This window comes from Ceratosolen solmsi, unplaced genomic scaffold, assembly GCF_000503995.2.
Source record: "Ceratosolen solmsi marchali unplaced genomic scaffold, CerSol_1.0 scaffold28, whole genome shotgun sequence".
NCBI classification, from domain to species: domain Eukaryota; kingdom Metazoa; phylum Arthropoda; class Insecta; order Hymenoptera; family Agaonidae; genus Ceratosolen; species Ceratosolen solmsi.
In genome coordinates, this window is record NW_011948429.1 from 4,275,399 (window position 1) to 4,290,310 (window position 14,912).

General features: G+C 24.9%; 2 protein-coding genes across 7 annotated transcripts; one reads left to right on the top strand and one right to left on the bottom strand.

Moving 5' to 3' along the window:
* The first annotated feature begins 6,274 nt into the window (after positions 1–6,274).
* LOC105363800 (post-GPI attachment to proteins factor 2) lies at positions 6,275–8,318 on the top strand. 6 transcript variants are annotated; one of them, XM_011501588.1, is made up of 5 exons: positions 6,275–6,489; positions 6,942–7,117; positions 7,224–7,707; positions 7,781–7,996; positions 8,083–8,318. In XM_011501588.1, the coding sequence occupies exons 3-5, from the start codon at positions 7,272–7,274 to the stop codon at positions 8,208–8,210; spliced, it is 780 nt and encodes a 259-aa protein (XP_011499890.1). In that variant the 5' UTR covers positions 6,275–6,489; positions 6,942–7,117; positions 7,224–7,271; the 3' UTR covers positions 8,211–8,318. The 6 variants fall into 6 exon arrangements, with proteins under 6 accessions (XP_011499890.1, XP_011499891.1, XP_011499889.1 ...); XM_011501589.1 differs by lacking the exon at positions 6,942–7,117 and having other exon boundaries at positions 7,489–7,707; XM_011501587.1 differs by lacking the exon at positions 6,275–6,489 and having other exon boundaries at positions 6,884–7,117.
* A 131-nt stretch (positions 8,319–8,449) lies between these two features.
* L2HGDH (L-2-hydroxyglutarate dehydrogenase) lies at positions 8,450–10,508 on the bottom strand. Its single transcript, XM_011501677.1, has 6 exons — positions 10,504–10,508; positions 10,071–10,287; positions 9,786–9,998; positions 9,499–9,690; positions 8,829–9,280; positions 8,450–8,755 (listed from the first exon to the last, which is right to left on the bottom strand). Exons 1-6 carry the CDS (start codon positions 10,506–10,508, stop codon positions 8,569–8,571), a joined length of 1,266 nt encoding a protein of 421 aa, XP_011499979.1. The 3' UTR covers positions 8,450–8,568.
* Positions 10,509–14,912: the final 4,404 nt, after the last annotated feature.

Consider the following 14,912-nt stretch of genomic DNA (forward strand, 5'->3'; position numbering starts at 1 on the left):
CAATATTTGAATTTTACCATTTGCATTAACTTTCATTCTATGATAATATAAATTTTTAAATAATAGATTAAATAAAATTACAAAATTAGTATAAAATTTATAATAAATTGAAATTAATTTGCTTCAATCAACTAATTTAATTAATTTAATAAGCAATTGAGACAATTAATTAATTAAAGTTTGTAATAAATTTAAAAAAAAAATGAAAATATTTTTTTAACATATGATTTGAATGTATAAATGTTATTCATGGTTATGATTTGACAATTTTTACATTTCATATAAATTTCGTTTTATCTAAAAAATTAATTTTTATTATACCATAAATAAAAATGTATAATATATTGTTAAAAAAAGTGCGAAAAGCCAAAAAAGAGACATAAAGTAGAATTTCTCTTATATATTATTATCTAATTTTATTGAAAAGTGCATTTATAAATTATTATTAAATGCCTGTTGACATTATCAACTTTATTATGAGACAGTTTACATAAATTTTGAAAAATTATATGAATAACTTGATTATATAACAAATGATATTTTATAAACATGTTTAAAAAATTAATAGATATTATAAATCTTATGATTACTTAAATATATAATAAGATTTCTAATAGAAATAAAATTGCTTTGTTTGATTAAAGGCAGACAGAAATTATTTCTTTACTTTTATAATTTTTATTTAATTCAAAACCTTTTAAACGAAATAAATATATAAGATAACCAACAATTATAATGTACATATAATGCATATGTATGTTGAAATTTAATTTTTGTAATTTTTTCAATTTAACGGATATGATAATTTACGGACTAACTATTCGAATCTATCATCTAAATTAAAATTTTAATCATTATAATATTTAAAACTATAACCAATAAATCGACAGTATTAGTAAAGAAAAAAAAAAGTATTCCTTTTTAATTACTTATGAAACACATAACTGATATTGCATAAAATAATAAATAGTGTCAGATGGACGATGCCTGTACTGTATGGAACATATATACGAATAATGTTTTTTTATAAAATTACTCGTTATAATACATTTAATCGATAAGCTAATGAAAAGCATATTCTGCTACAAATAAGCGTTTAATACGACATTCAATTATATTATAAAACTTACAATTTTTACGAAATAATGCCAGTACAGAATACTTGTAAAATACGATTATAAAATTTAATAATAAAATACAAGCTGAATTCAGAAGATTTTCAAATTATTGAAATGATAGTCGAAGCAAATCACAGTAATAGTCACAACTCGTTACGATGAACATAAATGTTTTTACGCCAAGAGGATCTACACATCATTACCTATCTATTTTTCAACCTTCTATATACTCAGAAAATAGTATAAAAAGTCACTTAAAATGTTCAATTCCATAATGAAACAAAGTTAAAAATAAAAGACTTAAATAGCTATACAGCAGCACACTTTCTTTCGAATGAAGCTCAACGAAATGATGTATTATTACTACATATACCTTTTCCAAACTAAATCCATAGAATAAATTAAAATAATAATGCAAAGGGTATAAATTGTAATGCACGAGAGTTCTATATCATACAACAATCACGAGATCACACTAATGAAAATTAATAAAAAAAAAAAAAAAATTGATTTATATAATGATGATTTTTATTTATGTAATAATGACATTTATCTTGCAGAGAAAATCGATTACATTTGTAAAAATAAAATTAGTCGGTCATCACTTCGTCTTCTACAATGTTTGAAAATCAGTGTTATGAAAATATGGAAACATAAATCGCAAAAGATGCAAAAATACTAATTCCTCATGCTTATGAATTATTCCATACATCATTAAGATTCAATTAATCAATCTTTTTTTAATTTTTTTTTTTTTTTTTTCAACGCAATGGCAATTATTTATTACAGCACGAAATTCATATTTTTCTGTTTCCGCAAAACCGCTGTCACAACTTTCGAATGCCATAAAAATTTACTAACCAACTCATGCACATCACAATTTCATATAATAATACCCAAATAAGATAAGCAATAAATTGAAAGTCAAACTGCTAGAGCCAATTCATGTTATTGGCTTATCCAATCACTCTTACATACCATAAATAATTTAATGTGTCAATTTAAACGAGAAAACTATACGCGATAAATATATGTTTATATATAACTTTTAAACGTTTTCAAAATATTGGAAGTTGAAAAATTATGAGTAATGACAATAATAACTGTAAATCTACCGTTCTAAGCTATAATGAACTAAATAAATAATTTTCACGACTTTTTCATTGAATATAATAGATAGAATTTATTTCAAAAATAAATGTAGAAAAAAAATATGGAATATAAATAAGATTTGATATATTGAAGTTTAAAGCTAACAAATCTTAAGACCAATCAAGAATTAAACACTAGGGGTAGAAAACTTACTGGTTAAAATAGACTTATTAAATATATAATTATGTCAATTTGAAACAATAAAATCATGTTTAAATGATTTATTTAAGTATTTTATTTAAGTAAATAAATAGCTAAAAATAAAATTGAGGATAAGTACAATAAATGTTAGTATCAAAATAAAAATTATAGTTATAAAAATAAAAAACGGTATTATTTGTATTTTTATTAAAATTAAAAATAATGTAAATAAAATCTAAAATTCTTAGAAATCATTCTAGAGTGAAAATTTAGATATCTTATGTATAATAAAACAAACATACAAACGATAGATATTATAATTAAACTTATGTAAATTGATAATATTTAAATTGGATTTCCAAAAGGACTCTCAAATTAAATGAATTTATTAAATGAATAAGCATCTAGAGAGTTTACAATCTAATTCTATATTTACAGAAAACTAACAGTTGTTAGATATAAATAGCAATATGCTTAAAAAATATATATAATAATAATAATAATAACCCGTTTGAATAAAATTAATCTGATCTTTCATTTAACACAGAAAGTCTTCGTAGTTGGTTATCCTCGTAGCTTAAATACTATTGTAATATTAATGACATAATTCTATAAAAATCTCATTTCTCTATGTTCCTTTCTCTCTGTGACAAAAGAAAAATGATCGTTAGATTTTGGCATAAGAACAACATTTTCCTTAGTAGAGAATTACGAACACGAGTATGACTTTAAAATATTAATTTTAATATTGTTTATGTTAGGTCTATCGACTTGAAATTAAAAAATTGTGTTGACTCACCAATGTTATTACTAATGTACAATAAGTCATTGATGGTAAGTATAAATTTATTTTTTGTAAAACTTTGTCCGAACACATGTTTTTTATTGTCTTATTATTGTAATTGAAACTCTAAATTAATATACTCTTAACTGGTATATTATTTTTATTGATTTTTGTCAACGCAGGATGAATTCCCAAATTTAACAATCTGACTTTGATGCATTGATAAAACAATGTTTGTTATTTATTAATACAATTGCTAAATATAATTATAAAAATAAGAGACGCTATTATTGGTTAAAATTTTCATCTCAATGATATAAAACTTATGTGTACAAATATGTTTTATTTCATTCTTTTGATACGTATCTTACACTTTTAATTTATTTAATTTATTTAATTTAATTTAATTTACAATTTTAATTCATAATATCGAAGCAAACAAAATAAAATAGAAAACATAAATCAAGTAATATTACTTGAAATAATAAATAAGAACATAAGTTATTAGTCATTTTTAATAAAATTATTCTTGTTTTGAAACAAAGTCACAAAAAAATATTATTGACAAAATATTATTCTTTCTATAAATTATATGTTTATAATTTATGTTTATATACAAATACATAATAGAGGATTTAAAATAACTAAAAGTAAATCTACATTTGATGATCTTATTTCTTAGATAATTGTTTCTATACTGTAATTTACATTCAAGAATGTAAAATGAAATTTAGAAAACTGCGATAATCAAATTTAAAAATTAATATTTGTCTTATATATATGTTTTACATATTATTTATTAAATAATATATAATAATATATATACATATATATTTCATTAATTACTACATGATTAATTTATGAATGTATATAATGTATAAATTATTTATAAAAATATAATTTTATACAATTTTATACAATTTTACACACAATACAGAGTATTTTTTCTGCTATATTCAAAGAAAATATTAAATATAAAAAATATTTAAGTATAATTTTATATTTTTCAGTCTTGCGTTTTCAAATCCTCAAATTGCAGCGAAATGAATAAACTTTGTTACAAGAGTTTTATAAAAATATAATACTACTAACATTGTAATTTCACAAACATTAAAAAGTACAATATTTTTTATAAACATTGTCTACTAACATATTTGGTAATCGTTTCTATTAGAGGAAAAAGATTTTAACTCAATTTATGTTTTATAAAAAACATCCTTTGTATTTCATACTCTTCATATTTAATAAAACATGGGGCTAATAATTTGGATAATATAATTCTGTATCATATTACATTCAAATTAAAATAGACAAGAGAATGTATGTCAAAGAAAATATTAAAAAGTACAATTTATCTTACTAGCTTTTATTTCAATTTTATCTATCGCTAACTCCATATGACATTGAATCAAAGTAAACTATCAGCATACAATATCCACTTATGCAATAAATTTATAAATTAGATGATATCGTAAATTTCTAAATAATTATTAAAATATAATAAATTTATTTATTAAATAAAGCTAGAAATTGTTCAAAATTTGAAGACAAAATATTTTCACTAATCATCTACTAATAAAACAATAATCAACATATAGAGTTCAAAACTCTCAACAGAATTTAATTATAATATAAATTGACACTGACATAAACCGGTAAAAATTGAAAATTTAGTATTTGAAAGAGTAGTGACAATATGCATACTTGTTATTAATATGAAATATATTCAATAACAAAGTTCTATAACTTTGTTACTTTAAAGTTTGAATTAAAATCATAGCTTTGTATATACACATTTATGTACTATAAATTAACCTATAAGAAAATTAATATATATTTTAAAATAATAAAATAATTTAACATATTAATAGATAAAAACAAATTGTAAACATGAAATTTTTACAGGAAACTAAGTTTCACAAGGATTTCAAATGCTTGAAGAGTTTTTCCGTATTAATATATTGATATTGCAATTATAGGTTATAAATTGTTTTGAAAATTTCTTAATAATTTAATATGTATTATGGTATTATATATTCAATAGTTAAGAAATCAGTGGAATGAATGTAGTATAGAATATAAAACTATTATTATCGATCATCATTTATATATTATTTCATTAGCTAATAAAAAAAAAAATTAATATATCCAAATTTGTAAGATATTTATAGATATTATACACAATATAATCTTAGCTATATAATATTATTATTTCTAAATTATTTATACTCTAAGAAAACATACAAATTAAATATAATTTTTACAATAAAAGTTCTTTTTATTGTAAACATAGATATTTCCTTGGTAAATAAGAAAAGTATATATAAATTTGCTATGATTAATATGTATGCATTGTGGCTATTAATTAAAAATATATTTGATAATTTAGTTAAATTTATTTTATTTAATTGCCATTAGAGGATGTATTATAATGTACTTACATATTTCACTACTTTGTTGACGGATAATTGAATCTGTTATATTGAAGAGTCGATGTATTGCTATTTTATTTGCATAATGATGGCAGAAAACATAACATTATCCAGATTTCATTGAAACTATTAATTATTTTGCTTGGCAAGTTTCAGTACTGCGTAACACTAAAAATAAAATTAATTTCTTTAATAAAACAATAATAATCATAATAATAATAATAATAGTAATGGTAATAATAATAAGTGGCTCGAATGAAAAATAAAACAATTGTTACATAATCTAAAATATATTTACATTTAATAATACAAACTATTGATGCGATTTAATATTCAAACTATTAATATCTTATTTGTAATTAGGAATTGAAAGCGGAACCATATACTACTTAACAACAGAATGGTTATTTCGTGTTGAATTATTGATTCTGCGCAATAATAATTTGAAATTCGTCAGCTGTCGTACTCACGCGAATCGTCAATCTAACGCAATGAAATCAACATAAACATTATGGAAATGGAGAAATAAATGTGGAATAAAATTTTGATAAAATTAATAATACATAAATTATAAAATGTAAATAATTTTTTTGTGTAGCGTTTTATTTTTTGAAATTATTCAAGTTAATGCTTAGTGAAATAAATAGTATAGTTCTCGGCTTAATTCTCTCAATTACATGTTTTATTGAAATTGGCGCGCATGTGACAACTGACAACGTGATCTGTTTGTACGAAAAATCGAGTATCAGGGCAAAAATAAATAGTTACATCCACTTTCAAAGACCAATTCCAGATTGCCCTGCCCAATTCTGACTAAGCACAAAAAAATTTCAGTTGCCGCTCCAACATGGTGATGATTGGGGTAAAAGTTTTGAAATTTGCAATATAGTTAAAGCCGGTATTTTTTAATTCATAACAAAGTACAGTATTTATTTGGATATCAATCAGATTATTTAACGAAATGCTGTTTTTTACTGTTATTAAATACTCAATTGCAATATAATGATATTATATATTTCAAGTTGTATGCACAATTATTAACAATAAGCATATTTCAACGGTACTTTTTTATTTATTTAGTTATTTTTTTTTTTTTTTTTTTTTTTTTTTTTGTTTTTGTTTTTGTTTTTTAACAAAGAATAATATATCATACAATTATTTCAAATATACAATTGAGAATTGTAAATTGTTTATAATATTAATTGAAGAATAAAATATTGTACAAAGTAGACACGCATTTCAACTATTACTTATTAAACCATCGAAGAAAAATTAATTATTTCCGTGAGTTTGTTTTGAACTTTTGAAACAAAGTATCGAGAATGAAGAAAAAAGGTGTTTGTAAATGTTTGTAGCATTTAGCATAGTTGTGATTAAATTCAGATTATGCAAATATAACGAGCTTAAACATTTTTTTGTTTGACTTACAACGATAAAAAGATTCCTTTCTTATTCAAGTGACAAAAGATTTTAAAGGCCAATATTTCAATGTAAGTTTTAAATTAAATTTTTGAACTATTAGAACAATTTCAAATGAAATTTCTCATTACGAGAAGAAATTAAGTTTTACTTGTAAATTAATTTTTTTAACTACAGGATTTAAGCATAATAAGACACTTATTAATTAGGGAAAGCTTATAAATCATGAGTAAACTTCGTTTGGGATCTGATTATATCCCATTAGTGGAAGAGGAAATCAGCAGGTTTCGTGTAATACTTTCAGTCTCAAAAATTGCATGGTTTACCGTGTGTCTACCCTTTTTTAGCTTTATATTTTGTATTTTGTGGTCTATACTTTATAATTTTGAACATGCCACTGAAACACATTGTAAAGTATATAACTTCCTGCCATCCGTTTCAGCTGCGATTGGCCATTATAGGCCTCAAAAAAATGTCTGGGAGATAGCCATTGCTACTCAAGCTATAATTAGAACCTTAGTGCTATATATGTATTATCGATATTATAAAGAGACTGTTTATAAATGGGCAAGGAACATGACCAATTTTGCCCTTCTTAGTTATTTTTCAGAAAACATAGCATTAGTTACTTTGAGCTTTTGGTCTTCCAATGAAAATTATGGTAAATAGAATCGGTAGTGTAATATGTTTATTTAATGTACATAATATATTAAAAATATTTTAATTTTTTGCAGTGTTACATAAGATATCATTTATAACTTTTTTATTAATGTCTTTAATGTACATGGTTATCTCATATATTATTGCCAAAAATTGTCGCAATACTACCAAAGACATTCATAATAGTACATCAATCAAATGGAAATTCAATTCAATGGTTTTAAATATAAGCGCTGTAATGTTAGCTTGTTACTTTTTTTATCGACACAATAAATACTGCGAACCGTTTGGTGAGGCACATAGTAACTTAATTCCATTAATATATCAATATTATAATTAAATTAAAAGAATTACTAATATAATTTTATATTTACAGTTTATTCGATGTTTGCTTTAGCCGAGTATATTGTAGTTATTACAAATATGGCATTTCATGTTACAGCGGCATATGATTTTGCAGGCTGGAAAATATTAATATCCACAAATGGATTAAAAATTATTTAATACACGAGACGTTTAAAAAGATTGTTTTTTTAACGTTTAATATTGTAAATATTAAACTACTAAGAGATTTGTACATAATCGATTAATCTTTAATATATAATAAAATGTTGCAAGTTGTTTTAAGCATTGTTATGAATAATTTTATTTTTTACTTTTATTGATAACATAAAAATTTAAAGAATCTTTATAAGTATGTTATTTAAATTTTGTAATAATATTAGTGGTGTCGGAGTGTTTTGTTAACAAAAATAGTATTATAGACCAAATGATGTTTAACTTCATAATTTATTTTAATTTATAATCTCTTTAATATCTTCAACGTGACTGAAAATATCTTATCATATTGATAAAAGCTGGATTAAAGTTTAAAATCTTTTTCTAACTTATCTGAAATAAATTTAGCGATAGCCAGACTACTTGTAGCTCCTGGCGAGGGAATATTTCGACAATGGATAACTCTTTTATTTAAACCAGTATCAAATAAAAAATCGTCTATAAGATCACCATTATTGTCAAGTGCTTGTGCTCTTACGCCTGCAGGACCTCTGAAACAGGAATTTTCAATAAATTCTTCATTGCAAATTTTTTACAACTTTAAAAATACCTTATTACACATACCTTACTACATCACGAAATTGGATTTCTGGTACAAATCTTTGAGATTCTTTAATAGACAATACATAAAAAATGGATTTAATCACTTCGTATATTCCGGAAGCAATATGTTTAAAACATAATTTATAAAGACCCGAGAAATTAGCTAATTCTGCACAATCTTTAATGTTTATATTCTTCCAATGATATCCTTCTTTCGCAAATGCTACAACGGCATTTGGACCAATCCATGTATCTCCATTTAATTTTGGTGTAAAATGAACACCCAGAAATGGAAATTTCGGATTAGGCACTGGATATATATTTGTTGATATGAAATTTTTCTTATCTTCTTTAATTAAAAGATATTCACCACGAATGGGTACAATACGTGTACTCAAGTCACAACCTGTTATAGCTGCTAATCGATCCGAATGCAAACCTGCACACGTTAAAATGTATTTGGTATTGAGGTACTGTAATAAAAAAAGCGAAATTAAACAGATGATTTGCAAAAACAATCAATGGATATTTCATATATTGTACAATTTGGGAAAAAGCGCGTACAATTCTCTACTAAAATACAATACAATTTTACGTTAATATTTACGATGAGTGATTTGTTTATAATGGGAACTACGCGCTTAAGATAATTATTTTGATTCAAAAACTATTTAATTTGATATTTGCCTACTTTGTTTGTCGAATATAAAGATATAAACGGTGAGTTAGTTTCCCCCTTACATTTGACGCATTCAGCGATACCGGAAACTTCAAAATTTAAAAATATATCACCCCCCATTTTTTTTAAATCTTCGGCAAAATGCTGACATACTACTGCCCAATCGACTATTCCAGTCCAAGGAGACCATATTGCCTTTACACCCTATAAATAATTATTAATTAATAAATAATATGTTGAATATGATATAAAAAAAAAAAAAAAAAAAAAAAAAAAATATTTGTCAGTTCTTAATTTACTGTGCACTTTGGTTCATGATTTTTAATACAGTTTTTGTCAATAAGTTCGATGTCAGGACATTTATTTTTTAATCCTCTTTCATACAGTTCATTTAAATAGGTAATTTCAGAATCGTTGCTCGCCACTATAAGCTTTCCTACTTGCTTGAATGGAATATTTTTCTCTTTAATATAATCATATGATAATTTTAGACCTTCTACACACAATTTTGACTAAAATTATAAATATAAATTATAAAAAGAAGTACAATTTACATTAACTATTAATATTTTCATCGGACTAACTTTAAGACTCTCAGGTTTATAATAAATGCCTGCGTGAATAACTCCACTATTATGACCAGTTTGGTGTTTTGCGAGACCATCCTCTTTTTCCACAATTGCTATTCGCATCTGAGGATGCCTGATTTTCATTTCCCGGGCAGTAGCGCATCCAATAATGCCACCACCAACCACAACTAAATCATAGCCTTTGCACGAGTCTGTGCTAAAAAATATTGAACTCCATATTTAAAAGATTAACAGATAACATTATTATTAATATTATTATTGGGTCTAAACTTAAAGGGAATGGCGATGCTATTAAATGATTTTTACTACAAGCTCTTTTAATTTCATAAAATGCTAAATCTAAGCCAATATTTTATATAAAAAGAGTTGGCCTGGATTGTATGTTATAAATCGAGTTACTTAAGCTTATCTGCTTCTCGATATCGACTTCATAATCTTCATAAACTGTGATGGTATAAAGTTTAAAAAAAAACTATCTGAAAATAAGTTAATGCAATACCTTATCAAGATATAAAAAGTTACGAAAAGTTTGCCGAAAAACTTGTAAATAAATATATAAAGTACTTATATATATATATATATATATATATATATATTGAAAGGTATATTATCGATATTATATTATTAAAAAACTTGCAGATAAGCAATTGATCAGTATATGACGCAACAATGCTATCACCGCTCGAAAGACAAAATTTTTTTAATAATTTATCAAAAACAACGTTAAATCGATTACTTCAATTTATAGAAATATTAAATATAAAAATTATTTTAATAGATATTTGCAAGGCTTCATTTAAAATATTACCATGAAAATTAAACAAATCACTACGTTTAATGATAATAACGATGATTTTTTGCAAGTAATGAAATTTCTAAATTTAAAAATTAATCAAATAGCTGAAAATTGCTGAGATAAGCATTATATATACAACACATTCTATCGCTGAGCAAAAATAAAACAAGCGAAGTGTAAATTACAACGCTCAAAGAGAATTCGGATAATTATTTAAAATATTTAAAATATTTACAATATAGTAATGTTTAGCATGTAATTTATTTTTTATATTTTATTTTTTAACATTTGCTAATAAAAATTTATTGTTACAACACGTCAGTTGAACACACCTAAGTTCGCCTATATCCAAACTTTTTTAGAGCTATCACTTTTTTTAACAAATGCTATAGTAAATTATAATATTTATTTATGAAGTTTTCAATGTATATTATACACATGTATATATTAATATGAAAATATTATAAATATTTCATTTTATTACCACTACTGGTTTCCCCCTACCCCTACATAAAAATATAATAATAATAATGATTCATTACAATATAAATAAATAATAATAATAATAGTAATAATAATAATAATAATAATAATAATAATAATAATAATATTAAATAAAAAATAATAAATAATAACAATAATAATAATAATATTATCGTGTACCTTAATAAAGATTTATTCTGATATATATTTATATACTTCAGTATTCTTTTAATTACTATTTTCTGTGTTATGAAAGCCATTACAAAAATGTCGAATTTGTTAGTCTCTTAACTGGAACAAATAAAATTAATTTTTACAAGTGTAAATTAGCTAATTATAGATAAATTAATATTTTATTATGTTAAACTGTTCTGGATATTGAATTTTTTTTTAATGACAAAAAATCATGTATTTGTATTATTTTCAATTTTTTATTAATCCTGATTTAATATTCGTATATAAATATTTAATGTTTATTTAATCAATTAATTAAGTTTACATGCAATAATAAATAACCAAAAATATTAATGTTATAGAAACCGAAATTGTTAACAGAAGAAATGACTAAAAGAGATGTAAATTCTGTTTTGTCTTTACTTGGAAAAAAAAAAAAAAAAATTTTATATATATACTTGTAAATTGAATAATAAAAAATTGAATGTGTAACGACAGTTGAAAAAATTATTATTTTTTTAGCTGACCAATCAAGCTTAATAATGTAAACTGATATCATTTTTTTAACCCTTCAAATAAAAGTAAGAATAGTTAAAAAAAAAAAAAAAACTTGTTTAAGAGTCTTATTTTTTAAAGAATATACAATAAAGTTCAGGGAAAATGTTAATGCAGAATACAAAAATAGATATTATCTATTTTACCATTAAAATTAACCACTTTAAAATAAACAATTCGAAGATCTGACATAAATATATGGATTTATGTGTCAGACGATATAAAAAAATTTGTTATTTTATTTTTATGAAAAATAGATTTTGTAAATTGTTGCCTATATAATACTGTAATATTTTAAAGCCCATTGGTTTCATATAATCTTTTATTTACTTTGCATTGACGCACAAATGTAAATATGAATTTTTAAATAAAATTTGTAATAATTAACTTTGTTCGTGACATTCTTGATGAAGAGCAATATGCGGATGTCTTCATATCCTTATTCATTCATTGTCCTTAGTCATCAAAAGCATTTACTCGATCAAGATCAAGGCTTATGAAAGCTCGTAATATTAAAAGACAAATACACTGCCGCTATGCGGAAAATCTATGAAGTGCCAACTATAAGCCATTTATGACACAATGAGTCTTATGAGCGCATCTCCCACTTCTATTATTAACCTTCCCTACATAAAAACGTATTTGAGTAGGTGTAAGATCGAGCGGTGTACCAACAATATAAGGTGAAGTAAGAGTTTCCAGCTGAATTAATGGATCATAAAGTCATTATTAATTTATATAACATAGTTGCTTGTGGCGGCGTTTCATAATTTATTTACATGCAATGATGAATGTATAAAAAGTCGTATCCACGAGATGAATATGGCATTTCTATGCTATGATTTATCGAAATCGATAAATTGTCTTAAAAAAAAAAAAAAAAAAAAAAAAAAAAAAAAACACAAAAACTTTTCTTTCTCCCTAATATTTTATTATTATCTAAAGAATTTAACAAACCCATTGGTAATAAATAAATTATTTCGCGTTAATCCACGATGCACTGAACTTGTAAATCGGTGAACAAACTATGAAGATTATATCTGAATCAAAAGTGCATTAGGGTCTTTTAATAAGAGGCTTGCATATATATATATATATATATATATATATATTATTATTTTTAATGGTGGGACGAGGTGGATGGGGTAATAATACATTTTTGACAATGACTATTGGAAGAACGTTGTTTCGTCGACATGGATACCGCCGATGTGCATTTCTTTCTAAAATTCGCATGTCCAATTTAAAATACTCGAGCACACAGCTCTAATTTGTTACAATACAAATGGCACTCAATATTAACGATCGTAGTACGCTAATTAATTAAAATTTTCATTTATATCACAATTTTTTTTGTTCTAAATGTGAATATTAATTAAAAATTCATTTTAAAGCGCTTAAAGCAATTATTGAGGGGATGAAGATCTCCAATATCTCGAATGAATAGCATTTAGTAGCGGTGGCTTATCAATTATATTTGACGTCGATGCTGTAATGAGACGGTTTCAATAATTATTTTGTAACCATTCGTACGGCGTCGTTTTATTTATATTTATATTCCCAGTCAAATTAAATAATCAAAATCTGTATGCCGTAACCATGCTAATTTTTGTTGTTTTTTTTTTTATCTTATGAGTCTGTGCATACACTTTTGTATTTCCTCGAGTGGTTTTTCTTATCTTTGATAATTTAATAAAAACACGCGCACTCGATCTCCCACTATCTACCTATCTACCTTTGTGATATATATATATATATATATATATATATATATATTATGCATATGCGTATGTTTGCGAGTGTGCGCGCGTACATGTATCAACTCTACTGCCATCGTACGTTAAAAGTACCAACTCGTATGCAATTGTAGACGTTCGTTCTTTGTACACGTCGGTATGGGAGGAGGTAAATAAAAAAACAACTGACGTGAATTCAATATAAATACAATATATTATTAAATTGATTTTTTTTTTTTTTTTTTTTTTTTTTTTTTTTTTAAATACAATTTAACAACGATTATAAACGACTAATACACGTTAATAAGATTAAATGTTTAGATAGAATTCCTTTAGATCGATCATTATTTTAACGCGCTATAAAAGACGGCTCATTATTTGTTAATATATAACAACAATATAAGCCATAAGTTGAATTAAAATTGTATAATGTTGATGAAACAATAAACATAAGAGAAATGGAGCTGAATGGAATAATGTATTTTCATGGAAAATAATATAGGCCGCGCACTGAGCGTCGTTTCGACTTCGTTAACGACTGCCGAATAATACATTATCAATAAGAAATAAAAATCAATGCTCGAGAGTATTATGTAAGTAATGCTGGCAGGAGTAGCAATTTAACAAGGCTCTCGCTATTTAATGCGAGTGCGCGATCCGGCGGTGCTCTAACCAGGAAAGCGCCCGCGCGAGTGTCGTGCGCAAGGTGTCCGCGTACTCCAAGCTCGCGCTGCCAATTTACATACACAACCGCTACTCACAAACGCTATAATAGATAAGAGCATCGAGGAAATGGAGTCGCAGACTCACGCGTGCAGGACGTAGGCAGTGCCGTAAGTATCGACCAAGGATGGATCGCGCGATATTGGCAATGGATGGTTGGATGGTTGGGTGGTTGGGTGGTTGGGAGGTAGTGTTTGGGGGTGGGAGGGGGGGGGGGGGGGTTGGGGGCCCCGCTCCGCTGCTGTCTCTTTATAAAACAATGGATTACGGATTAATCGCTCCTTGCGAGGGGATTAATCGCTTTGGTGCTGTAATGCGCGTGTCCCATAAGACGGGGCGAGCCAAGCTCGAACAGCAGAGCGGTGCATG